The sequence below is a fragment of the Bubalus kerabau genome, chromosome 6 (genome assembly GCF_029407905.1).
Source record: "Bubalus kerabau isolate K-KA32 ecotype Philippines breed swamp buffalo chromosome 6, PCC_UOA_SB_1v2, whole genome shotgun sequence".
Taxonomy (NCBI): domain Eukaryota; kingdom Metazoa; phylum Chordata; class Mammalia; order Artiodactyla; family Bovidae; genus Bubalus; species Bubalus kerabau.
The window spans coordinates 1935082-1962817 of NC_073629.1; the positions used below are offsets into that span (position 1 = coordinate 1935082).

The 27736-nt window shown below is 37.0% G+C and overlaps 1 protein-coding gene across 6 annotated transcripts in view; it reads right to left on the reverse strand.

Annotated features, from left to right (window-relative positions):
• The window catches only part of POU2F1 (POU class 2 homeobox 1), a 399485-nt gene that overhangs the window by 27135 nt on the left and 344614 nt on the right, over positions 1-27736 (reverse strand). For all 6 annotated transcript variants that reach the window (XM_055587185.1, XM_055587184.1, XM_055587187.1 and 3 more), the window contains 8 exons: positions 26817-27005; positions 25278-25404; positions 24042-24136; positions 18848-19021; positions 12187-12328; positions 10273-10418; positions 9640-9819; positions 8111-8216 (listed from right to left, as the gene is read on the reverse strand). In XM_055587185.1, the coding sequence (XP_055443160.1) occupies positions 8111-8216; positions 9640-9819; positions 10273-10418; positions 12187-12328; positions 18848-19021; positions 24042-24136; positions 25278-25404; positions 26817-27005 (1159 nt within the window). The remainder of the gene's footprint in view (positions 1-8110; positions 8217-9639; positions 9820-10272; positions 10419-12186; positions 12329-18847; positions 19022-24041; positions 24137-25277; positions 25405-26816; positions 27006-27736) is intronic.

The following is a 27736-nucleotide window of genomic DNA, read 5'->3' on the forward strand; positions in this document are numbered from 1 at the left end:
TGACTTTCATAAATAATATGAGTGAAAGAATATGCTACTTTCATCAACAGAAAAAAAGAAAGGCTGTATAAAAATGTCAGAGCAAAAGAGGCTATAATAAGAAAGTTATGGTCCAAACAGGAATAAAACTAAAACAGGACATGATGTTGAGCTGACAAGAGGAAGAAAACAAAATCCATTTGACATCCGACTCTTGTAATCTTCTCTTTCAAGGAGCAGGGTCTAAGTGCTGTAAGATTACATTTTTTTTTTTTACCCTATCATGGGCTGGCCTTGAACAATATTTATGCAAATTTAATACTATTGTGGGCTTCCCTGCTGGCTCAGTTGTAAAGAATTCACCTGCAATGCAGCAGAGGTGGGTTTGATCCCTGGGTTGAGAAGATCCCTTGGAAAAGGAAATGGCAACCCATTCCAGTATTTTTACCTGGGAAATCCCATGGACACAGGTGCCTGGTGGGCTACACAGTCCATAGGGTTGCAAAGAGCCAGACAAGATTGAGCGACTAAACCATCCCAATGTTATCATACTCACTTTCTATTGCTATTTAACAAAGTACTACAAACTCGGCAACATAAAACACACATTTACTATCATAGTTTCTGTGGGTCAGGCGTGCAAGCACAGCCTAGCTGGTCCTCTGCAAGGCCACAGTAAAGGTGCCAGCCAAACTCTTTCATTCTGTTGGCATAACTGGGGAAGAGTATGTTGCCAAGCTCACCTGGGTTGTTGGAAAAAATCATTTGGCAGAATTTGCTTGCTACTCTAGACTAAATGCCCAGCTTCTTTCTGGCTGTTGGCTGAAGGTCAACCTCAAAGTTAGAGGTCACCCCCAGTTACCTGACTGGTGAGGTGAGTCTCTAAAGTAAGTCTCTAAACAAGACAGAGTCACAAAAGCATGAACACTACAAGACAGACACCATGGTGGGGGCTCACCTTAGACTTTGTCTGTCAGAGTTACAAATTCTGATTGTTTATTTAATATTTTGCCTTTGACAATAAGAGTAATGATAGCAAACTTACCCTTATAGCATAATAAGAATAGAGAAACATATGAGAAATGTTTTAAATATGAGAAGATAAGCAGCACAGGGCTGTGATCCCTGAAGAAAGAGAAACAAATGATGTGGGCCCTTTATTTGGGAGCACTTCTGTTTCTTTCTGGCGGCACTGGGTCTTCACTGCTTTGCACAGGTTTTCTCCAGCTGCGGTGAGTGGGGGCTACTCTTCGTTGCGGTGTGTGGGCTTCTCATTGTGGTGGTTTCTCTTGCTGTGAGCACAGGCTCTAGGCACAAGGGCTTTAGGAGCTGCAGAATGCAGGCTCAGTAGCTGCTGCACACGGGTTTAGTTGCTCTGCATTGGCAGGTGGATTCTTAACCACTGTGCCACCGGGGAAGTCCCTGGAAGTGCTTGGGGAGGAAACTAAGTAGAGCACAGAAATTTCACTGATTCAAGGAGACGAAAACTACGGCTGATGCCAAAATGGCTGGAGTTTGCAGGAAAGAGTAGTGGAAAGGAAGAAACTATAGAGAAATCTCTCTAGAAATGTACAACGGGGTTTCCTGGAATCCTTAGTTGAATACTAAAGTACACATGCACAGGGAAACGCTATGAGTCTAAGCAGGGCGGCTGTAAACTGAATGACCCTTGGAATTCATGCAAGACAAGGAGATATTCCTTGTCTAACTACACAGAGAGGAGACACTATTGAGTTGGGCATTCATTAGAGACCCCAGAAGGGTCACAGCTGAAACTAGTGAAGGCTGCTTTAGGCCAATCTAGTAAAGCTTAAAAAATAAGTCTTGAAAGGGTCAAGCTAATCTGTAGTAATCTATCTGCCTGCCAAAACCAACTCAAAAACTCTTTAAAAGAAGACATCAAAATTCTGATGTATAATCCCCATCTCTTAAGTAGACATAGATCTGTGAATATGATGGGAGATGCAATAACTATTCCTTTAACTGGATAATATCATATGACAAAGATGAGAGGACTGATTACCTTATATTTATAAGATTCTCTGTATTAGCTGACTGGATAGAGATTTTCATGTTGCTTTTGAAGAAGCTGCCATGTTTAAGGTCATGGAGCTAGGACTTGGGGTTAGCCTGTGGGATTTGACTGATCTAGCTGACAGCCAGCAAAAAAAAAAAAAACAGGGCGGGGTGGGGGGACTTCAGTCCTATAACCATATGGGTCGAGTTCTGAAAACTAATGAATTTGGAAGATCTTGGTCGTCATATGAGGTCACAGCCCCAGCCAACATCTTAACTTCAGCCTGGTAAATCCCTGAGCAGAGGACTTAGCTCTAATCTATGCCTAAACTTCCAACCTATACATGGGACAGTAAATGAGTATTGATATAGGCCACTAAGTTTTAGTAATTGTTATGCACCAACATAAAACTAATATGGTTGGAAAGAAGACAACAATGTCTGTTCTTACCACTTCCCTCAGCTGGAATTTCTAGTCTGTGCAATACTGATCAATTGATGTGAAACAAAACCAATTTCACTGTTATAAAAGATGAAAAATGACTCAAGTATATGAAATGATGTTCAACTTTACATGATTAAAAAACTGAAATTTAAAGTACTCTGAGAGAACTTCCCTGGTGGTCAGCAGTTAAGAATCCACCTGCCAATGTGGTGGATGTGGGTGCTATCCCTGGTCCAAGAAGATTCCACAGGCCACAGGGGCAACCAAGTCCTTGTACCACAACTACTGAGCCTGCGCAATACAACACCCTTGAACTGCAACTGCTGAGCCCCAAAGCTGCAACTACTGAAGCCCGTGTGCTCTAGAGCCCGTGCCTTGCTGTAATGAGAAGTCCATATACCGCAACTAGAGAAAGCCCATGCACAGCAACGAAGACCCAGCACAGCCAAAAATAAAAAAAAAGGTACACTGAGATATAATTTCTCACATATCAGACTGGCAAAAATTAAAAAGTGCATAGGCTATGGGGAAGCTGGCCCTCTCATGTATTATTCAGTTCAGTTCAGTCGCTCAGTCGTGTCCAACTCTTTGCAACCCCATCAATCGCAGCACGCCAGGCCTCCTTGTCCATCACCAACTCCCGGAGTTCACCCAAAATCATGTGCATCGAGTCAGTGATGCCATCCAGCCATCTCATCCTCTGTCGTCCCCTTCTCCTCCTGTCCCCAATCCCTTCCAGCATCAGGGTCCTCTCCGATGAGTCAACTCTTCGCATGTATTATTAGTGGGAATGAAAATAAGTACACTCCTTTTGGAAGGCAATTTGATAGTATCCAACAAAACTACATAGATACCTTTTGACTCAGCAATTCTACTTTTTGAAATTTACCCTCAAGACACACTTCCAACAGTACAAAAATATTTATCCACAAGGTTACTCCTGCAGCATGGTCAATAATTAAAAAATATTGGAAACAAATTCAATGTCCATACAACAGGAAAGGAGTTAAAATAAAATGTAGTATATCCACATAATGGAGTGAAAGTTAGTTAAAGTGAAAGTTAGGTCTCTCAGTAGTGCCCGACCCTCTGTGACCCCATGGACTATAGCCTACCAGGCTCCTCCGTCCATGGGATTCTCCGAGCAAGAATACTGGAGTGGGTTGCCATTTCCTTCTCCAGGGGATCTTCCCGACCCAGGGATTGAACCCAGGTTTCCCGCATTGCAGGCAGATGTTTTAACCTCTGAGCCACCAGGGAAGCTCCACATAATGGAGTACTCTACAACAATAAAACAAAATAATGAAGATTTCCATGAACTAATGTGGAGTGATTTTCAGAATACCTGTTAAGCAAAAAAAGGTCACCTAAGTATGCAGGAATGGCACAAGTGGGAATGGGATAGAAAGGATACAGAGAATTATGATAGAAAGGAATGACATTTTTCCAAGGAGAACTTTTTATATAGTCTTGACTTATAAAACAGTTAATATCTCATAGTCTTTAAAAAAATCACAAGGATGGAAGGAAAAACACTAATACTTAATATGAACAAAAAATAAACTAAATGGAATTTCAAATGAATAATGTAAATACACTGAAGGGTATATAAGAAGAACTAACACAGATAACTTTTGAACACAGTATTTGGACATCATGTCTTTAGGCTTAAGACAAGAACTCTGAACTGAATTAGTCGGTCTTTTCAGAGGCACGGGTTAGCAATTCTGAAATCCCTTTCTTTTCACTATAGGACTGTGCAATTAAGTAATTTGTAATTGTTGATAATGGGAGCCAGGTTACTTGTCACTGAGAAGGAAGTTAAAATATGGAAAGAGATTAGGATAGAAAAGAATGAACGAGAGGATACTGGATTGGAACTGGAGATCTCAGTATGAACTTGGGGATTTTAAGGAGGCTGATTGTAGGCCAGAGGCAGAGAAACTTTAAGATGAGGCTGAACATCATGTGTGCCAAAAAAATCAGGAAGTACTCAAAGAATGCTAGGGACACATCAAAAGGGCACAGAAGCCACTTTGAAGTAGTTCCCTTTGGCTAAATCTGGAAAATCTGAATATTAAAATAAAAAGTGATTGTAACCTATTGAATACAGAAAGAATTTCTGAGTCCACACCGATAAAGATAGCTAAATAGGGGAAAAGGAAAAGTTCATCCTTAGAGTTGAAACCCAACTAATAAATGTAAAAGAAATGATGAAACTATATGAGTGTCAGAATAACATAGATTCAGGCAAAAATCATCAATGAACACTAGTGTATAAACATTTGAGGAGCAGGATATTTGCAGTCTCAAACTCCTCATAAGATACTAACTGTAAAGAGTAAAATAACTCTAGAATGTTACTACATTAACAATATACAATAACTTATACAATGAAAAAATCTGGCAGATACCACCTTAAAGAAATTATCAAAGTTAATAACATTGGGACTAACCAACAGCACACGTCTCCACATAAGGCACAAAACAGACTCAACACCACTTCTGTGGGGTTCCTGCCCGAAGTACATCATCTGAATCTAATCATGATTAAACATTTGCTGCTGCTGTTAAGTCACTTCAGTTGTGTCTGACTCTGTGCGATCCAGAGACGGCAGCCCACAAGGCCCTCCCCGTCCCTGGGATTCTCCAGGCAAGAACACTGGAGTGGGTTGCCATTTCCTTTTCCAGTGCATGAAAGTGAAAAGAAGGTGAAGTCGCTCAGTCGTGTCCGACTCTTTGCAACCCCATGGACTGCAGCCCTCCAGGCTCCTCCGTCCATGGGATTTTCCAGGCAAGAGTACTGGAGTGGGGTGCCATCGCCTTCTCTGGATAAAACATTTAGGTAAACCCAAATTAAGGGACATTCTACAAAATAACTAGCTATACTCTTCAAAAATATCAATGCCACAAAACACAAAGATTCAAATTGTCCCAAATTAAATGAAACTAAAGAGATACAGCAACTGAATGCAATACATGATCTTAGATTTTCTTTTGCTGTAAGGAACATAACTGATTGAATTGGCAAAATCTGAATGTGAGTTATTTACTAGATAATAGTAATTGAGTCAATGTTAATAACCTGATGTTTAGTAACTACTCTGGTTATACATAGAATTTCTTGCTTATTAAAAAATATATAGTAAAGTATTAGGGGTAAAGGGGGCATATCTGTAATTTGCTCTTAAAAACAGTTCAGAAAAAACCACATACACAAAGACAGGAAGAGAAACACACAGATCGGGGAAAAGGAAGAGAGGAAGCAAATACAGTAAAATATTAATATTTGGAAAATGTAAGGAAGAGATTTGGGATTTCTTGAAACGATTCTTATAACTTTTCTAATCGTCTGAAATGATGTTAAAAAATTAAAGAAAAAGCTGTGTGCACAAAGGTGTTCATTATAGTATTCATCATAGTGAAAACTTCATTCATTTAATAATTACTGGGCATCTTACACTCTAGGTGGTGTGCTGGACATGAGAAATACAGTAGTGAACAGCAAGGCTGGTTATGTGGCTTAGAGCCTTGAGGAGTTTCCTGGGATTTAATATTTGCAGGGCTCAAACTGGAAAAGTTGGCTACCCTCTGTAGAACTTGACCATGATGTCAGCATATAGAAATGTTTATGAAATTACAGTACAGTCATTTGATATTAAGGCAAATCAAAACTAGAAAAGTAAAGATTATAGTAACAGAAGAAGATGTTAAAAGATATTAAGTTTAAAAAAAAAGCAGCAGACACTGTAAATACTACTAGAATTATACATCTATGCGCACATAAAAAAGAGATAAAAACAGCACTCACAGTGGCTTTGTCTTTCCTATTTGAATTTCCCATGTTAAAAATTTTAATGATTAAAGAAAATTTTCATTCCAAAAGTTACTAACATTTCAGAAAATTGTCATAATTAAATGTACATAAATGGGCCAAGTAATTGAGTTTAAGAGAATTTGATTAGTCAGTTAAGATCACCAAAATTTTTTTAATTTCCAGCTAGTTTTGAGTATGTATATCTTCTTAAAATTACCTTTTGCTTCAGGTTTGTGCCATTTAAGAAATGCCATTTAATGAGCCATTTTATGAAATCTGCAAAGGTACTTGTTCTTAATGTCTGAACTATTACGATTTTTTTTTTTAACAATAGAGAGGTATCTTTACACCTCTTATGTCATATGGCTTATAATTTGTTTGGAAGGTAAACTACACAATTTAGCAGTTAATGCAGTTAGGGCAGACAGTGACTGCCGCAGAGGCAGGAGGTCCATGCTCCTGGGGACCATCACCAGAGCAGCCAGTCACAACAGTTTGCATATGAAGCTAGGGTGCTGAATACTATACACTCCGGAACAGAAGTTTCCGATTCACCTCTAAGACATCCAGAAATGGCACGCCTTAGTAAGGTGAGAGCTGATGAGGTCTGTCATTTATAAACCTCCCTGTATTTTACTAAAAACTGAGTATGTCTATTTTGTGAGAGGAAAAGTTTATAGCTTTCACCAAATTTTCAAAGAGGTCAAAGGCCCAAAAGTTATCAAAGGTACTGCTCTGAATTAACAATATTATGAAATTTTCTAACTTAGAAATTTAATAACTACATAAAACCATTTAATCCAATTTTGTCACTTAAAATATGAGTGGAAAAAAAATCAAATTTCCCAACTCCAGGTTAAATTTAAGCTTGATTATGAAAGATCATAAATCTATCCAATGATTACTAGCATATACATCAACCTGGTGAATAATTAGAGAATGTCTTCTGCAATATGTATCACTAAAAAACTTCTGATGACAATACTAATTTATTTCAGATGTATCTGGAAAATGTGCCATTTAAACAGAAAATATGTATTCATTTTTACCATGAATGCATCAAACATAAGCTAGGCACTGACATTTCAAAAATGACAGACCTTCTGAGATGTACAAAGTCTACTGGAAAAGAAAGAAGTATAAAAATTGTTTATAATATAGGCAGGTGGAAATAATTTCCTGGAGAAGCTAAACAGTATATATCCAAGAAATGATATTTAAGCTGGAGTAGTTTCATCACTAACAGAAAGAAGTGAAGGCTGGGATGGACATTCTACACTGTGGGGATGTTTACAAAGGTACAGAGGATCTTTCCTGTGTTTTGAGGATAGGATGGAGAAAAGACGAGTGGAAGATAAGGTCCAGACTGTAAATGGTTTATAAATTCATGGTGAATTTGGATGTTTTCCTGAATGCAAAAAGATGAAGCTATTAAACATTTTTAAGGGGAGGAGAAGTTAATTGGAAAAAAAGTAACTCTGGGCCTTCCCTGGTGGCCCAGTGGTTAAGACTTGGTGCTTCCACTGCAGGTTGAATCCCTAGATGGGAAACTAAGATCCTGCTGCGTGGCACGGCCAAAAAAAAAAAGGTAACGCTGAGGAGCAATGTAAAAGACAAAGTAATGTGGGAAAGAAAAAAAGATACAATCTTTACGTGAAAGCATTCTTTCTGGAAAAATGTATTATGCCTGATACTTTTTTACGAGTTCAGGTTTTGACATACAACTTTTTTTTAAAAAAAGCAATATATATTTTTAGTTAAAACCTTAGTTTACAATTTAATGGCAGATTCTCACAGAAACTTATCATGGGCCTCCTATCTGCCTAACCGCTGCACAGCCGGTTGCTGCTTACCTGTAACAGAGAGGTTCGTCACCGCAGCGCTGGTTAAAGGAAGGACTGGATTGACCGTGAGGGTAGTTGCTGCACTGCTCGTCACAAGGCTTGGTGTGGTTGCCACCTAGAGGTCGGGAGCGAAAACATGCAAACGCCTTTAAAAACCAAAATTTAAAAATTTAAGTCCATACTGTAGATTTATTTTTCCTACAAACATTTTGAAAATTCCAGATACAACAGAATAAAATTAAACTGTCCAAAAGGAAATGATTTTATTAATTACTCTCTGACCTTGGAATTGAGAAAACTGGCTTATGTTGAAAGGCTGCTTTTACTAGATGGTTTTTCACTAATATTACAAACGGCTTTGCCCAAGTTTTAATGAGAAATTAACTTAAAAACTCCCATATTTCAATTATGTTGAATAAGATATACTCTAAATCATTAAAAAATACTACACCATTATAAGTGATCTAAACAAGAAAACTATTCAAGGGGAATCATAGAATTTGGAGTTCTTGTACATTACTTCTATTTTCAGCTCTGTGGGGGCAAGACTGTCTTGATTTTGTTTTTAATGAAATCTCATTATGGAAAGAATATAAAACAAATTTCTTAAAATGGACAGTTTCTTTTTTTGAAACTACATATTGATACACTAAAGTAGCAAATATTGCCTTCCTTCTATCCTTCCTCCCTTCCTCCTTCTAGTACAAATAAATCCAAAACACAAAAGTCATGTACATAAAACTACCTAATACTATCATTTTCATAACTACTATCTCATGAACTTTAGGATTAAAGTCTTACCAGTTAACAATCAAAGCTTTCACTTAAACTAGGAAGTGCTATTAATGATTACTTTAGTTTGAAAAGTCTCCTTGGCATGGAGTAATATTAAATTAGAAATAAATTAACCAGAAAGTATCAGAAATGCAAACTCAACAATATTGCCATCTTTGGAATCCTGGTTGAAAACATGGCATCACATTCACAGTTGTTCTAAAGATCAAGTGAGTCACATGACAACTATATGTCCCTTCAGTCTAGGAATACTATTTTAATGTTAACAGCAGCGGTTACTCAATAAGGTTATGAATAAAAGGGCCACATCAATACAAACTCAGACCTAAAGGTTACCTGGCAATTATTGTCACTTAATCATGTAAGTAAAAGTTTAATAAATTGAGCCTTAGAACCCAAAATGAATAAAGAGCAACTAAAGATTTTTTTAGATAACTGAAATTAGCTGCAAACTGACTCCCAGTTATAGAGTAACCTAATAGACTATAGCAGAGAAGAGAATAATGGAACTGCGATGAAATAGGAAAGGATTAAAACTGTTTAAAAAAAAAAGATCAGTTAAGTTCTTGGGTTAACAACAAGAGATTTCATTACTTTGGTAACATTTACAATATAAATTTATATACCTTTATTCAACATGAATATATATAATAGATTCCTATAATGATATAAATTTATTTGATAGGTCATTTCATAATGTAAACATTAGCCCTTGAGCACGCGCCCTTGCATCCCATCCTTACCAGTGAGGCTGGGCTGGGGAAAACTGCTTTGATAGGCGAGCTGCTGGTCCCACCACTGCTGGGGGGGTTGATTCTTTTTTCCTTCTGGCGGCGGTTACAAAACCAAACACGTATTACCTCCTTTTCCATGTTAAGTTGATCAGCAATCATGGTGATTTCTTCCGAGGTAGGCTTTTGATTCTGAAGGGGAAAATAATAAAATCATCTGTTGGAAAAACTTTCTGAACTACAGGCATAACCATGTCATTAAATGAATAAGCAAACGGGAGGAGAAACAAGAGAATGAAGTTGGGCTATACAGGGCCATACTACTCCACGTCTAACAAAAAACTTCTATATTCTAATAAACATACATTTATTAAATGTAGTCATATTAACTTAGAATGTTATTCTTGTATATATATATTTTTTTTTTTTTAAGGGAAATTAATCATGAATGAAGCTAATGCCTTATTTATTAGTGGGAATTTAAGAATTTTTCCAGTGCTTCATACACATAATCTCATTTGGACAACGTGAGGAAGCCAAGAGTTCTGGTTCCAAACAAAACCAAACTACTTGTGTTTCCCCTGTACATAACATTAGTATTACACAGACAATCCCATGTATATGAAAAGTTAAAACCTCACCAACCTCCAAGAAACTCTTCTCTAAGGCCACACGAATGTTGGTCTCTATGCTGGTGCGTTTCTTCCTCCTACGGTTCAAGCCCTCAATCCCCATCCCTGGAGAATTCAGGGCACTTGGGCTGGAGAGAGCTGAATCAGATGAGAGGTTCTCTGTAAGAAAAAAGAAAACACATGAATCAAATTAGCTGAGTATGATTCATGCACATAATATACATATTAACAACAACAATCAACCAAAATATTTTAGGCTAAAAGCAAGTATGAAAGGTTATTATAACTTATATTAAAATATGTTCACTACCATGGATCTTTCCACTGCTCTTACTGGCATTCTCTGTCCCAGGATGGTTCATTATATTGTCACTGCTAGTCTTTGATTTGTTTCTGACAAAGCAGTCTACTACTCCTCTCTTTACTCTAAGCTCTACATCTTCTGCTTTTATGAGAGAGTTCTGCTCTTCTGTTTTGGTTTTGCTTGCTCTTTTATTTATTAACTCTAAGGATGAAAGGAAGAAAACCTGGAAATTACTGACTGTTAAATGTTTATCTTGCAAATGACCTCTCATTTTATTTCACTGGTATTCCTCTCCTTCCCCTCAAACCAAACAATGAAACACTTTTAAACTATTTAAAGTTTAAACAAGATTCGGTCATTTAATAGTTAAATGACCCTGAGTATGTCAGAGACATCTCTGAGTTTCTTTCCACTCTGTGTTCTATGAAGGGAACAAACCACAGGTTCTCACCTGTGGAACTTAGTAAGATTACAGATACTGAGGCCATATGTAGAACAACGAAATCAGACTGTTCAAAGCTGGGAGTTACAGGTTTGTCTTTGTGAAAGACCTGAATTTTGTTCACATCTACAATGAGAACCACAGTCTAGGGGATCTCTATGATTCCTTACAGCTCTTACAGTTTATGATTCTGTGACTCAAAAGTCAAAACCTCCAAAGGGAAACCGCAGCACAAAGCACGTAAGTTAAAATTAATAGCTCAATTTTTTTAATGTATAAAAAGGTGGTCATTTAAAAAAATCAAAGTATAATTGATTTACAATATTTTGTTGGTTTCAGGGATATAGCAAAGTGATTCAGTTATAAATACATTTTTTCAGATTGTATTTCACTACAGAGTATTACAAGATGTTGAATATAATTCTCTGTACAATACTGCAGGTCTTTGTTGCTTATCTATGTATAGTAGTAATTTGTATTTTTTGTATTTATTAAACTCATACTCCTAATACGTCCCTCCTTCCCTCTCCCATTTTTGGTAACTATAAGTTTTTTTTTTTTCTATGTCTGTGATTCTGTTTCTAAATGAATATGGATTCATTTGTATTATTTTTTGGATTCCACATATAAGTGGTATCATACAGTAGTTGTCTTTGTTTGACTTATTTACTAAATATAATATTCTCTAGGTCCATCCATGTTGTTGTAAATGGTAATATTTCATTCTTTTTTATGGTTGAGTAATAGTCCATTGTATATACATACCAATGTGTGGTCACTTTTAATAACAAAGCAGAATTACCATCAGGAACAAATTTATAATAATCCATGGAGGAAGAACCAATAAACTTGTTTTTCAAGTTTATTTAAATATATAGGCCTTCTTATCCTCTTCAACTTCCTTCAACTGTCTCTCATTCTGGGCTCAAATATAAGAAATGTTCCAAAGCTAAAAACTATTGCTGATTATGTACCTTGTAATTACTAGACTATTTAAATGAATTAGCTCTCTAATTTATGTAGTCATAATTTATGTTGATCCTCCCATGATTAGTGAGCTTCAAGATTCTGTAGTATCAATAATGTAATAAGAAATATAATCCCCATTTATACAACAATCCCTTCTGTAAAATTTCAATGATCAACAAGGAAATATATATATTTTTTATATATTTACCCACCTGCATCATTTAGCCACTTCTCCAAAAGTGGCTTTAATTTGCACATGTTCTTAAAGCTGAGGTTCAAGGCTTCAAAACGAGAGATGGTAGTTTGGCTGAAGTCATTTCCATATAGTTTACCCATAGCAAGCCCAACATCGCCCTGTACAATAATACAGAATAGGAAAGGAGAGAGAGAGAAGATTCATGTAATGTTTATGGTCTTCACTCGAGGGTGCTACTCCAGTAACTGTTCTAGACAAAGAATCAACAATCATTCCATTTACTGGGTTCCACAAAAACATCCATCCCTAAGCTGAGTACAGTATTCCAGTGAAGGTTCTTGTTAATTAGGCCTCAATGGTGACAACATTCAAAACTGTCCCATATTCTCTCCATATTGAATCTCTTCTTAATAATTGAAATATCAAGTATTTCTGCGAACTCTCAAAAGGTAGTGCTGATATTCTACCAAGTAATTGATGCAACCAAAGTGATCTAAATAATCTTTAAAAATCAGTTAACCTGTATCACCTACAGGGTTAATAGATGTAACTGTCTGGATAACCTTAGATATTTCTGAACTAATCCAACTTCACACAAATCACTTTAAATCTTAGAAATTATGCTTCATTCTTTAATTTCTTTCCTGTAAAGTATTTCTGGAAGCTGTGAAAAAAAAATCTCCTTTGCACTCTTAGTTTGGATTTCAAAGTTTGTTATAAAAACCAGGTATTCTAAAAAGACTACTTCTGTAACCATTATAGAAATTCACAGTAGAGAGTTTTGACCCATTTAGTCAAAACCTTTATGGGCACTGGAAACTTGGTAGCCTTATAGCAATAGAACAATGATCCCCTGAATATACTGCAAAAAATATCTTTCTCTATAAGCCTTTGAAATGTATGGAGGGCTTTTCCTCCAGCTGAAACCTCTCTTATTGTATATATATATAGGTAATACAAAGTGTCAGTTGCTCAATTGTGTCTGACTCTTTGTGATCCCATGGACTGTAGCCTCTATCCTCTGGATTCTCCAGGCAAGAATACTGGAGTGGGTAGCCATTCCCTTTTCATGGGATCTTTCTGACCCGGGGATCGAACTTGGGTCTCCTGCATCACAGGTGGATTCTTTACTGTCTGAGCCATCAGTTATATAGTAGAAATAATTCACACTCTCATTTCAAATAGTTTAGTGACAGGACAGAAAGGCAACATTTCTGGTCCAAAATACTACATAGCTAATTCTAGTAAGACAGTCAACTCCTAACTATCTTGGCAACATTCGTTTTGAATTAGGAATATCTCACTCCTTTGATTTATCTCCCCTATAAACCACCTTTTGGATAGAACATTGTCTATTAGCACTTACATAAGGGGTTAGTCAGTGAAAAGAAAGAATATTTCTTTTTAAACTCCATTTTCTTACTGGTGAGCAAACTGTATCAAAAAGTTCAACAGAGGAGAAATGTTGGATAAAGATAAAATGAGACTTTGAGAATACTTGAATTGGGGGCAGGAGGAGAAGGGGACGACAGAGGATGAGATGGCTGGATGGCATCACTGACTCGATGGTCATGAGTGTGAGTAAACTCTGGGAGCTGGTGATGGACAGGGAGGCCTGGTGTGCTGCGATTCATGGGGTCGCAAAGAGTTGGACACGACTGAGCGACTGAACTGAAATGAACTGAACGCCAACTGATCTATATTCTAATCTTTCCCATAGAATAGCTACCAGCTGCATGTGTAATTTAAATTAATTCAAAGCAGATAAATTAAAAATTTAGTTCCTTAGCCACCTTCCAAGTACTCAATAGGCACATGTGGATAGTGATTATCCTACTGGACAGCACAGATACAAAATCATAAAAGGTTTTACTGACAGCTCCGAATATACTATCTCACAGAAGTAGAACAGAAGTAGACCATCACACTTAAATAATTTCATTGTCTAAAAAGCAACAGATGCCTCAGTTAATATACTAATTTTCACTAATTTGATATAAGCTTGGTTTAGTGCTTTTGTAATACACAACCACCTTGGGTTCTCCCTCACAGAGTAAATGTCTGAACAGTTAACTCATACATAATCTGAACTAAATAATATCACTTGATTTTCTTTTTTTAAAAAAGCAGAGAAAAAGAGGAATGAAGATTGAGTTTAGGAAATAATGAATGTATCACATGTGAGGGATGGTGTTAGAATACGGCATGCCTTCTAATTATGTAATAACATTTACAGCAATCCTTTAATAACAAATTATGTAGTTAGAAAATACTGTTTAAAACACCTAATAATGCGTATATTTACTCAGAGAACAGGAATTTGTTTGTTTCAACTAATAACTTGAATGTCTAACTCACCGTCTGAGTGAATGTGTATAAACTGCATACTAAGCAATGTTTAAAAAAACTATAATTGAGGTATCTGACATAAAACATGTTGATCTTCCCATCCCACATCAGTAATGTGCGCCTTAATCCACATAGTCAAGGTCTGTGAAATGTTGCCACTGCTAAGTCAAAGTCATTTTGAAAAATAAGGAAGTGGTGTGTGTGTCAAATAATAGGATAAAACCATAAGCAGAACACCAGATCACAGGGAAGCTCCTTTATCAAAAAAAGAGAGGGACTTTGCTGCTAGTGCAGTGGTTAAGAATCCACCTTGCAATACAGGGGATGTGGGTATGATCCCTGACTGGGCAACCAGGTCCCATATGCTGCGGCGTAATGAAGCCCGTGCATCACAATGAGAGCCCACACACCTCTGTGAAAGGTCCTGCATGAGGTGACAAAGGTCTGTGTGCCACAATTAAGGCCCCACACAGCCAAATACATAAATAGTAAAAAAAAAAAAAAAAGCAAGAGAGAGAGAGAAGGACAAAAAGAGTGTGTTGGGTCAAATGCCACAGAAAGGTGAACCACTATTTGGTATAAAAGTTAAAGGTTTTTAAAAGTCTTAACAGCCCTGCCATATCACTTGGGCAACAATCTCCTAGGAAACGAAGAGTATGCTATGCTAATAGCTTAAGAGCTGAAGCACTGCTAAACATGCCAGCCTTATACTTATTTAAGCTTATTAATTTATTTCTACCAATCTAGTTCTATATTATCTTAGCTTTCTTTTTAAAAGCCAGTCAGATGGTTGAGACAGTTCAGAAGTACTAAAATCTTTGTGAATTACAATTTGTTTCTTCATAACTGAGACTCTTCACAAATATGCATTTTCTCTAAAATTATTATATCTATTAAAAAACATTTTATGTTCTCAATATATAATGTTCCTTTGAGCAAAAATAAATTACCAAAGAAATATAAGGAACAAAACAGGGATGTCATCCTTGATTTTTTATCTACCAGAGTAGGTAGTATGTTACAACACTTTCAACATAAAATAATTTGGATAATATTTTAGTGCTGGCTTAAATTTCAAACAGTAATTATATTCTCTGGGGAAAAAGCCATCAGGCTTTTCCTGATTCTATTGAAATACCCAATCTAATCTATACTTCAGTAATTTTATTTCACCTAATGATCTTGCTATGGCCAGTGTGTTCTCTTGGCCGAACTCTATTAGCCTTTGCTGTTCTGTATTCCAAGGGCAAATTTGCCTGTTACTACAGGTGTTTCTTGACTTCCTACTTTTGCATTCCAACAACACAAGAGAAGACTCTACACGTGCACATCACCAGATGGTCAACACTAAAATCAGATTGATTACATTCTTTGCAGCCAAAGATGAAGAAGCTCTATACAGTCAGCAAAAACAAAACCAGGAGCTGACTGTAGCTCAGATCATGAACTCCGTATTGCCAAATTCAGATTTAAATTGAAGAAAGTAGAGAAAACTACTAGACCATTCAGGTATGACCTAAATCAAATCCCTTATGACTACACACTGGAAGTGAGAAATAGATTTAAGGGATTCAATCTGATAGAGTGCCTGAAGAACTATGGATGGAGGTTTGTGACATTGTACAGGAGACAGGGATCAAGACCATCCCCATGGAAAAGAAATGCAAAAAAGCAAAATGGATGTCTGAGGAGGCCTTACAAATAGCTGTGAAAAGGGAAGTGAAAAGCAAAGGAGAAAAGGAAAGATATAAGCATCTGAATGCAGAGTTCCAAAGAATAGCAAGGAGAGACAAGAAAGCCTTCCTCAGCGATCAATGCAAAGAAATAGAGGAAAACAATAGAATGGGAAAGATTAGGGATCTCCTCAAGAAAATTAGAGATACCAAGGGAACATTTCATGTAAAGATGGGCTCAATAAAGGACAGCAATGGTATGGCTCTAACAGAAGCAGAAGATATTAAGAAGAGGTGAAAAGAATACACAGAAGAACTGTACAAAAGATCTTCACGGCTCAGATAATCATGATGGTATGATCACTCACCTAGACCAGACATCCTGGAATGTGAAGTCAAGTGGGCCTGAGAAGCATCACTACAAACAAAGCTAGTGGAGCTGATGGAATTCCAGTTGAGCTATTTCAAATCCTAAAAGATGATGCTGTGAAAGTGCTGCACTCAATATGTCAGCAAATTTGGAAAACTCAGCAGTGGCCACAGGACTGGAAAAGGTCCCTTTCATTCCAATTTCAAAGAAAGGCAATGCCAAAGAATGTTCAAACTACCGCACAATTGCACTCATCTCACACACTAAGTAATGCTTAAAATTCTCCAAGCTGGGCTTCAGCAATACGTGAACCATGAACTTCCAGATGTTCCAGCTGGTTTTAGAAAAGGCAGAGGAACCAGAGATCAAATTGCCAACATCCGCTGGATCATAGAAAAAGCAAGAGAGTTCCAGAAAAACATCTATTTCTGCTTTATTGACTATGCCAAAGCCTTTGACTGTGTGGATCACAATAAACTGTGGAAAATTCTGAAAGAGATGGGAATACCAGACCACCTGAACTGCCTCTTGAGAAACCTGTATGCAGGTCAGGAAGCAACAGTTAGAACTGGACATGGAACAACAGACTGGTTCCAAATAGGAAAAGGAGCACGTCAAGGCTGTATATTGTTACTCTGCTTATTTAACTTCTATGCAGAGTACATCATGAGAAATGCTGGGCTGGAGGAAGCACAAGCTGGAATCAAGATTGCTGGGAGAAATATTAATAACCTCAGATATGCAGATGACACCACCCTTATGGCAGAAAGTGAAGAAGAACTAAAGAACCTCTTGATGAAAGAGGAGAGTGAAAAAGTCGGCTTAAAGCTCAACATTCAGAAAACGAAGATCATGGCATCTGGTCCCCTCACTTCATGGCAAATAGATGGGGAAACAGTGTCAGACTTTATTTTTCTGGGCTCCAAAATCACTGCAGATGGTGACTGCAGCCATGAAGTTAAAACGCTTACTCCTTGGAAGGAAAGTTATGACCAACCTAGACAGCATATTAAAAAGCAGAGACATTACTTTGCCAACAAAGGTCCGTCTAGTCAAGGCTATGGTTTTTGCAGTGGTCATGTATGGATGTGAGAGTTGGACTATAAAGAAAGCTGAGCACTGAAGAATTGATGCTTTTGAACTGTGGTGTTGGAGAAGACTCTTGAGAATCCCCTGGACTGCAAGGAGATCCAACCAGTCCATCCTAAAGGAGATCAGCCCTGGGTGTTCATTGGTAGGATTGGTATTGAAGCTGAAACTCCATTACTTTGGCCACCTGATGCGAAGAGCTGACTTATTGGAAAAGACCCTGATGCTGGGAAAGCTTGAGGGCAGGAGAAGAGGATGAAGAGGATGAGATGGTTGGATGGCATCATCGACTCAATGGACATGGGTTTGAGTGGACTGTGTAAGTTGGTGATGGACAGGGAGGCCTGCGTGCTGCGATTCATGGGGTTCCAAAGAGTTGGACACGACTAAGCAACTGAACTGAACTGAACTGAATGATCTTGCATCACTACATAAATGTCATTCAGCTTAATTATTTTTCTGATTTATCTGTGACACGTTAATCTAAGAGTAAGTCAGCAGGAATGGTTAGAACAACAAGCTATATACCTAGAGCTTTAAACAGGCTTAAACCATTAAATTCATTCCACTTTAAAAACCCTCTGTTAGGTGACATTTTAAAATTTAATTTGGATTTTGGTTAGTTTGGATTTTTCATCTTCAACAGATTCCTATTTAGTTAATCAGCCTCAGTTTGGTATTACCGTGTGTTTGTGTGTGTATGTGTTTCCATTACTGCTTTCTTTTGCCCACAAACTATTTTAAACAAGTCTTTCAAATATTTCCCCTTTCAGCTACTATAAAAGGAATAAGGTAATCTTTATTCCTCTCATTCTTACTTATTATATACAACACGAAGGGCTAGAACCAAATGTTTTTCAAATGACACAGCCCTCAGTATATTACAGTTATTTCATTCCCCAACATAATCTCTAAATTCTCACCATTTATGGGTATAATTCTAATTTCAGAGGCCTGTGTTCTGAGAGAAACGTTAACAATTTTAGCATAACAGTAAATTATATATTTATACATGAATAAAAATGATGAAAGTCTAAACTTACAAATGCAGGAAATGGCTAAGAAAAAGCTACAGTCCAAAATTAAAAACAAACCTGAAAAATATTCTGCTCCTTAGAAGTCTCTTTGGACATGGAATGCAAATATTTGGACCTGGCCAAGGAAGGAAGCTTTAGTTAAAGGTAGGTTCATCCTACCTGAGTGAATCCAAGTTTGATTCGTCTTTGTTTGAAGGTCTTGGCAAACTGCTCAAGCTCCTCAAGGTCACTGGGCTCCTCCAAGCTGGGAGTATCAATCCGCTTTGGTGTTGCCTGGCTCTGTGGAAGCGTCTGAATTGGGGTTGCTGCTATTGTGCGTGTTGGGGTTGCTGGCTGTTAGAGAAGGAACAGAAGAATAAGAACAAACATACACTAAGAAATTTAAGTTTATATCTGGAATGCTGCAAGTAAACAATTTACAGGAACAATTATATTCAAGAACTATGAAGACCATGTAACACTGTGGCAGGTACAACGTAACACCCAGTGAGAAAAGCAGAGCGTGATGCTATATATGCTACAATTACAGTTAAGGTCAAACACGTACATCTGTGGAAAAGACCTGAATATACAAAAATGAAATACATTATCCTTGAGTTTTCGAATGGTCTGAATACATGCATCTCATGTCACTTAAGAAATCAGTCTTTACTTTTAAGAACCTGTATCACAAATATGTCACTTAAACTATAAGTTTCAAAACAGCAGGAACCATCCCTGTCTTATCACTATCATATCTCCTACTTGTAATAGAATATTATAAAAAATAAGATTATTAAAAACTATTTTAAGGGGGGAAAACAAATCACCTATAGTTTAAATAACTTAATAGCTTCATTTCTGACTGTTTGTTCAAGTTTTCTTCCATAGAGCTTCATTTTTACGCTGTTAAATTTATCCATAACCTCTAGAAGTTTTCTTCCTCCCGCACATCTACTGATCTATTGTTAACCTTAACTGTAATTATAGTAACAAAATTTTATACTCTGCTCTTCTCCCCTAACATTATTAGGTTTCAATTTTTTCTACTATGGTGTTTCAGTCATCCTAATTGTCAAAGGTGGGCTGAAAGGTAATAATATCATAATAATAATTTATTTAACCATTTCTTTATCGTTAGACAGTTTTCATTTGTTTTTACTAACATAGATGATACCACAATGAAACACTGTGCATACAGTCATTTTTTCCACCTAATTAGTTCTTTGAGATAAATTCACAAAGGATTTTTCTGTAACTGGATAAAGAGTATACCACACACAATTTCACGGCTTTTGGTATACATCATAATGCTGGTTCTCAGTGTACAATGTTCTCCACATGATTTGTGTTAGCAGTTTTAAAAAATGTTTTACTAATTCAGGAATAAACTGTACTTTGCTAATGCCTTAATTCTTATTTCTTATAACTTAAAGCCAAAATTTTCCCATGTGTTAATTATTACCTGTACTTCCTTTCATGTGAATTAACTTTACATCCATAACCCATTTATATATTAATGGTATCCTTATTCTCAAAGAGCTCATCAAATGTTATAAATTAAGCCTTTGTCTGTTGTGTTAATAAAATAATTTTCCCACTCTGCTTTTCTCCTTTTATTTTTCAGTGTATGTAAGTTTTGAATTATCATTTGGGTGAACTATTTTTTCTTCCTCAGTTATCTGCGGTTGCTTCAAATCTGAGAAAGCTTTGACTTATTTCTAGCTAAAAGTATCCTGCTTCTTCAATGTCTTTAAAAATGTTTAATTATTTAAATCCATCTAAAGTTTATTTGGGGACATAAGGGTATGATCTATCTTTTTTGACTCACAAGCTCCGAGTAGAACCCTTCTTCTGAGTGCTCACTAGTGACAGGTGCTGCCCTGACTGCATCCTAACTGCTCAGCCAACCCTCCCTGTGAACAGAAGCCCAGGTGAGAGATTACAGGACAGGATTACAGATGGAGCCTCTGGTTGTATACTTTTTTCCTTATAATTTTCCCCTAAATTTTACTTCATTAGTAATATGCTCTCTCCACCTGAACTAACTGCCCCTGAAAATGACATAATAGGAATTGCGCATGCCTACACTAGGGGTAAGCTCCTCTCTACCATCCCTCTTCAATGAAGACAACAAAATTAATCTCTCTGGCATGCTGACACTGAGAAAATTTTAACCTGACCACCTGGAGGAACCCAAAACTTTACCAACCAAGTTAGAGTCCTATGTGGTTATAACTTCCCACTGAAACTGGTTGATGGTTAGAGATGTGTCTCAACTATCAGACAGTCGCTTTATTTCCAGGCTTGAAGTAGCCCCATTCTCAAATAGTAAAGGACTAAAAATAGCTTGGGTACCTTTTGGTGGAGTGGTTACAGATAAGTTACCCCAACTCCAGAAACCTCAGGCTGGACTGGGCCAGATCTAGAAATAGTAGAGTAAAATTCAGTGAGCAGGAGTCAGGATGAAGCTGTCAGCCCTGCCACTGTTTACAAAGCTCGTAGGTCAGAAAGGAACTGCTGCTGTAGGTTTTCTTTTCAACCTCATTTTCATAATTCCGCTTATTCACAATTAAATGCACCATTTAAAAGTGTACAGTTGGATGGGTTTTGACAACTATATTTAGTCATAAAACTCTTATAAGAGATTAAGATGCAGAAAATTTCCATCACCCTCAAAATTTCCTGGGCCCTTTGTTGTCAATCCTCACCCCTAGCCCCATCCCCTGGCAACCACTGATTTGATTTCTGTCCCTATAGCTTTGTCTGTTGTAAAATGCCACATAAATTGAATCATGCAGTATACAGTTTTTATGTTTGTCTTCTTTCACCTGGCATAATGCTTTTGAAATTCATACATGATGTTGAATGTATCGTAAATACATTTGTTTCTTTGGCTGAGTAGCAATCCATCATCTAGATATGTCAAAATTTATGTTATCTATTCACCAGTTGATGGCTGTTTAGGCTGTTTATAAAAGCTCTATGAACATTCACATACAGGTCTTTGTGTGAGCAAATGCACTCATTTCTGAGAGTACAGCTGCTGAGTCATAAGGTGTATTTAACTTGATAAGAAACCTCCAACTTCTTCTCTAAAGGGCCTGCATCAATCCGCAACCCCAGTGGCAACGTTTAAGAGCTGGGTTTGCTTTATATTCTCACCAACACTTGGTATTATCATAGTCTTTAATTTTGCCCGTTCTACTGGGTATGTAGTGATATTTCATTTGCATTTTCCTCATGACTAATAATTTTGAGCATCTTTTCATACACTTATTGGGTATTTAATGTGCCTTCTTTGGTAAAATATCTTGAAATATTATGCACACACCCCCTTAAAAAAAAAAAAAACAGGTTGTCTTATTGTGCTGTATGAGTTCTTTATATAATCTGGATATGTCTTTTATTTTTATGAGTTTCAAGAATATTTTCTTCCAGTCTGTGGCTTTTCTTTTCATTCTTTCAACCGAAGCTTTTAATTTTTATGAAATTAAATTTATTACTTTTTTTCTTTTATGGTTAGTGCTTTTTGTGTCCCACTTAAGAAATTACCTTATCCAGGGACCCAAAGATTTTCCCTTATGTTTTTTTTTAGAAGTTTAGGTCTGCAACCCATTTCAAATTAATCTTTGTATATCATTGTGAAGGAGAAGAGGGTGACAGAGGATGAGATGGTTGGATGACATCACTGCTTCAATGGATGTGAACCTGGGCAGACTTCGGGAGATAGTGAGGGACAGTGAGGCCTGGAGTGCTGCAATCGATGGGTTCCCAAAGAGTCGAACGTGACTGAGCAACAACAATAATATCGTTGTGAAATAAGGAGTGAGGTTCTTTTTTTTTCTGCCTATGGATAGCCAGTTGGTTCTTGATGATGCAAGTCTATTGGACTTCTGCTCTATTTCTATTCACATGCCATTATCACACTGTCTTTCTTACCATAGTTGTATAATAATTCTAGACAACGAGTAACCCTTTAACTTTCTCACTTTTCAAAACTGCCTATTCCATGACCTCTTCAATTCTGTACAAGTGTTAGAAACATCACACATATTTCTTCAAAGAAAGCTGTAGATATTAATTGGGATTGTGTTGAATCTATAGATCAATTTGGAGAGATCTTGTTTTATGAATCGAAGTCTTCATGAACACATTACATCTCTCCATTTACTTAGGTCTTCTTCAATTTCACTCAGCAAGATTTTGTAGTCTTCAATGTATAGGTCTTATAAACATTTTGTTAAATTTATTCTTAATTACTGCAAATATTTTTCTTCTTAATTTCAATTTCCAAATGATTTTTATTAATATACAGATTTTTGTCTATTGACTTTGTATCTTGCTTGCTAAGTTACTAAGTAATTTTGTATCATACTTGCTAAGTTCACTTACTAATTCCAGCAACATTTTTGTAGATTCCTCTGAATTTTCTGCATAGATAATCATGTTGTCTGCCAAAGGAGACCCTTGCTTTCTAACCTACATGTTCTTTATTTTTCTTATCTTACTGCATTGCTAGGCTCTTCAGTACAATGCTGAATAAAAGTGGTAACAGTGGATAACTGTTCAGTCTTTATAATTTTTTTTTTTTGGTAGATGCCTTTTAGCAGGTTGAGAAAGTTACTTTCTGTTCTTAGAAGAGTTTTTTTGTTTTTTTTTTTTTTAATCATAAATAGTTGTTGAATTTGGTCAAATCTAGTAATTTGTTAGTATCAAGTGGTAACTTCCATAGTTATGAACAAAGAGAATCAGAGATAGCAGGGGAATTGAGGATCAGCTAGTTCAATCATCTACTTTACAGATAAGGAAATGGAGGTGCAGAAAGGAGAAATGATATGCTCAAAGTCACAGCTAGGAAAGAAACAGAACTAGGTCTAAAGCCTTAATCTCTAGATGCCTAGACTCGTACTTTTTCTATAGTTAAACTCTGGAAGAAATTAGCTAAAGCAACACACGAAAGTTGAGATGGGGAATAAACACAGAGGTAAGAGTCTCTTCACAGTTTCTGAGCAAGAGCAAAGAACAATGACGGTTTTAACGAGGCACTAGGTGTCTAGATCAAGTGGTAATCTCTCCTGTCATATGTCAGGGGGGAGGGTGGTCAAAGAGCCAGAATGCATTGCTCATTCAGTGCTAACATAGTTATTCTTTATGAACATGTAACAAAATAGGGACTCGCTGAAGGTTTTCAAAGACTACATCAATTTGGCAGCATTTTTTTCTATGAAGCTGAAAAACCTAGCTTTGAAATTTTGGTGAGTTTTTTAAAACTATTCGAATTATTTTTATTAGGGAGTTGAATTAGACAGAGCCTCAAAGTATCTCAAGATAACACGATAAAAGCAAGCAACCCTCATGGAAGAAAACTGACCTGGGAGGTGAGGGCGATGCTTGGCTGAGACTGTAGGAGGTTGGCTTGGCTTTGCTGAGGTAGTTGTGTTAAAAGATTTTGCGCTTGCAGGAGACCTACAAAACACAAACATGTTATGTCCAACATTAAAGATTACCTTGAACATATGGCATAAGAAAGTGACGTGAAAAATTCAACTGATATCCTGATAGTCCTACTGGTCTTAAAACTCTTAAGGTCTTATTTGCCTACAGTCTTATTAAATACAATTCAGTCGTATTAAATTCAGTCTTATTAAATACAATTTGGGCAAGAAGATATGGAAAAATGTAAAACTGGTATGTCTTTGGTGTAACCTAGCCTCTCTGGTTGATCAATTTTTTTATTTTAGGAAGGAATAGATGAAAGTGAAGAAGTATTTTAAATGGAAGCAACTTGAAACTCCAAAAAAAAAAAAAAAAACAAACCCACAAAACTCTACTTCTTAACCCAAAAGCAATTAGAAGCTGCTAGTATATGCTAGACCAGAGAACTGTCTAGGTCATGAAAGGGGCAGGCTATCTTATCCGTTTAAAAGTGGAATACGTATGTGTACAACAAAAGATTTTTGAATGGTTAAGAAAAAGGCTAAAAAACAAATAATGAGGAAGCAGTAATGCACTAATATTCCTTGGGTTGAAGCCTTGATACTCTAATACTGTCTATATTGATTCCATTAACCAGCCCAACAAACATGATTGCACTTTATACAGAAATAACACAACAACATTTAGCACTAAAAGGCCTTGAAGATTTTTTTTAATAACTCCCCAAATTTGTACAGTTTCTAACATGATACCCTCTTTTTCTTAAACTTTAAAAGAAAACCAATAATTGCTAGAAGCATATACTTTCAATGCTCAAATCCTCAGCCCACATTCTTTGAACACATTCCCATGAAAAACTATCAAAACATTAGAAGCAATTTATCCAATATATGTGCAGCAGTTGAAGAATTTAATTGAGACTTTTGGTCAAACTCACAGTACTCCTTACGGTGTAAGCATATGAAAGGCAGGGAATGATGACCTTCAATAATGAGGTATGCATGACAAAGTTTTTCTCAACATGAATATTGAGCTTAAAGTTAAATTAAATTAAAAAAAAAAAACCACTGTTTTAATGGACAGCTTCTGGGCCAAAATATAATAGTCAGCATCTGTGTGGACAAGTGGACAGCCTTGGCGCACCACTAATAAGCTCTAAGGAGGTGCTCACCCTGCTGGCCCTGGGGCGTCTGTGAGATGATAAACTGCGCTGGTTGCAGGTTGGTTGTTGGATGGACCAGTACAAACTGTTGCAGGTTGAGATTCTGCTGTTGAAGTTGTTGCAGTTGTTGCAGATCCTAAAAAAGTAGGATTAAAACATGGATTGGAGATTCTGAAATAAAAGTGTGCTTAATCTTAAGTTTCCCAGATGATGAATTCTGTCATCCAAATAAAAAGAGAGTCAATATTTGACATTATTATAAACTCCTAACAAGGATGTGCTCTGAATATGTTCCAAAGCGTGTGAAGGAACCTGGAGCTGCGACAAGGACATGCTGTTTCTATGAGCATATATTGCGTCATGACAACGCGAAATCTAATTTTCAATAGTTAAATGCTTATGGTTGTATCTTTAACATGTAGAGACCAACATGAGCTTTAAAAATCAAGTGAGAAAAGAATATGTTGCTTTTTTAAGTGACAGAATTTCCTCTTGTAGAGCAAAAATTAAGTATTATGTCTGAACCTGCATCAATAAATTAAAAGACCTATGAAATCTGGCACCAGCCTAAGTCAACTGAGAAGACAGTGCATAAATTTAAAAAAAAGCTATCCATATAAAAATCTGATCTATAACATATTAAACTTGCTTATATTGGCTTATTATTTCATAATTTTTAATGTCCTTGCATGTATATTATCTTATTAGAATAATGTCAAGATAGAGTCTCACAACTTAGGCATGAAAAACATTTATTTGGTAATGAAAAAAATGGGCAAAATAAAAACAATGACTATTACATAATAGTCATAAACATTAGTCTGACATCTATTCTGTACTTATAGTTTATTGGCTTTTTTTTTAATGTTTAGTCAAAGTCTAGCTATAATTTAAGCCCATTTCTGAGTCTTCTCTGGGGGTATAAAACAATTATCTGTATTGGACTCATAATAACTCTTCATCATTTCACTGATGTGACTACTTCTACTTTTTTCCTCTCCTTGAGACAAAGGTTTCCATTTACTTTTCCTCCTTGGTAGAACTGTCTATGCCTCTCTAAATAAATTTTTATTATCTCTGGATACTCTGCCCCAAAATGCAAAAATTAAAGCCAAACGCTCTACTGCAGTTCCGCACAAAGCAATCACTCTGTAGCAGAGAGATGGTTCTCAGTTCCTCTTACACGCGGGTGGCAACACCCACTGCAGAGCATGTGAAAGAACGCGTGCCTGCTGTAATTAGCTAATTAAATAAATATAGCGATCCTCTGCTCCAGAAATACGCCAGCTAATTATTCAAGAGCTGCCACCTAATATAAACAGTTATTCAAATAATTGGTTATGTGTTTATAATACCAACTCAAATAAGCAAACAAATGTATTATTTCTAGTTCAGTAGTAAAGAAGGCTTCATCACTCACCTCGCTGATGTAGAGCTTCTCAGGCCTTTAAGCGCCCACACTAACAATCAGAAAGTGGACTTAATACCAAAGAAACTCTGCCATTCTATTCCCCCTTCCCGCCCCAGCGATGAGAATCACTCACTCACCTGTGCGATCTGTATGGGCTGAGACAAGGGGATCTGCGTCATGGGTGTGGCGGCGGAGGCGGAGATGGTGGCCCCGGCAGCGCTGTGCTGTTGGCTGGCGGAATGCTGCTGCACGGCAGCCGCCAGCAGCTGTGCCTGTGCCTGAGCCTGCTGTAGCAGTAACTGCTGCTGGGCTGGTGTCAAAGTCAGCTAAACAAAGTCAGGACAAACAGTCGGAAAGGGTTAAAGGAGATGGGCCCCCAGTGCAAGCCAACTGCTTTGAAGTAAGTAGCTCAAGTGGTATTAAACCATAGATACCCAACTTCATATGGCAAGTATGAGGCTAAAATGTTCATCAGTGATCAAGCTACCATTACTTGCAGACCATTTACATTAAAATAGTGGTCCTCACTCTGGACTTAATCATTCAAGCTTGTCCAGGCCCAAGGGTTCAGGCAAAAAAGTAATTAACTAGTAAGCAACAAAGAAAAGAATCAATACTGCCAGGAAATGAAAAGATATTTACACCCAACAGAACAGCAAGTGATTAGTGAGATGAATAAGGAACAAGGATGCTGGATCTGACCAGGAAAGAACTGATAAGGCCCAGCTTCTTCTAATTAGCATGAATCCCTACCATATTCCATCACTTTCATTATGTTCTAAGATATGATTAAAGAATATGAGGTCCATTTGTTTCTTTTCCCAGTCTCCGTACAGCCTCCTCCCCAACCATCTTTTCTGTTACTGAAAGCATGGGGTCTCTGCAACTTTACATCCTCTTTCCAATATATTATCTCTGTGAAACAGGTGGTGACAGCCATTCTCTTTAGAGGCAAACGAAGCCCCAGGCCCAAGTTTGACAGAAGCTCCAGCCACATGAACCTGCATTCCCAAGTGTCTCTTACTCTTATAAGCACTAGGCACTCAAACAAAACCCA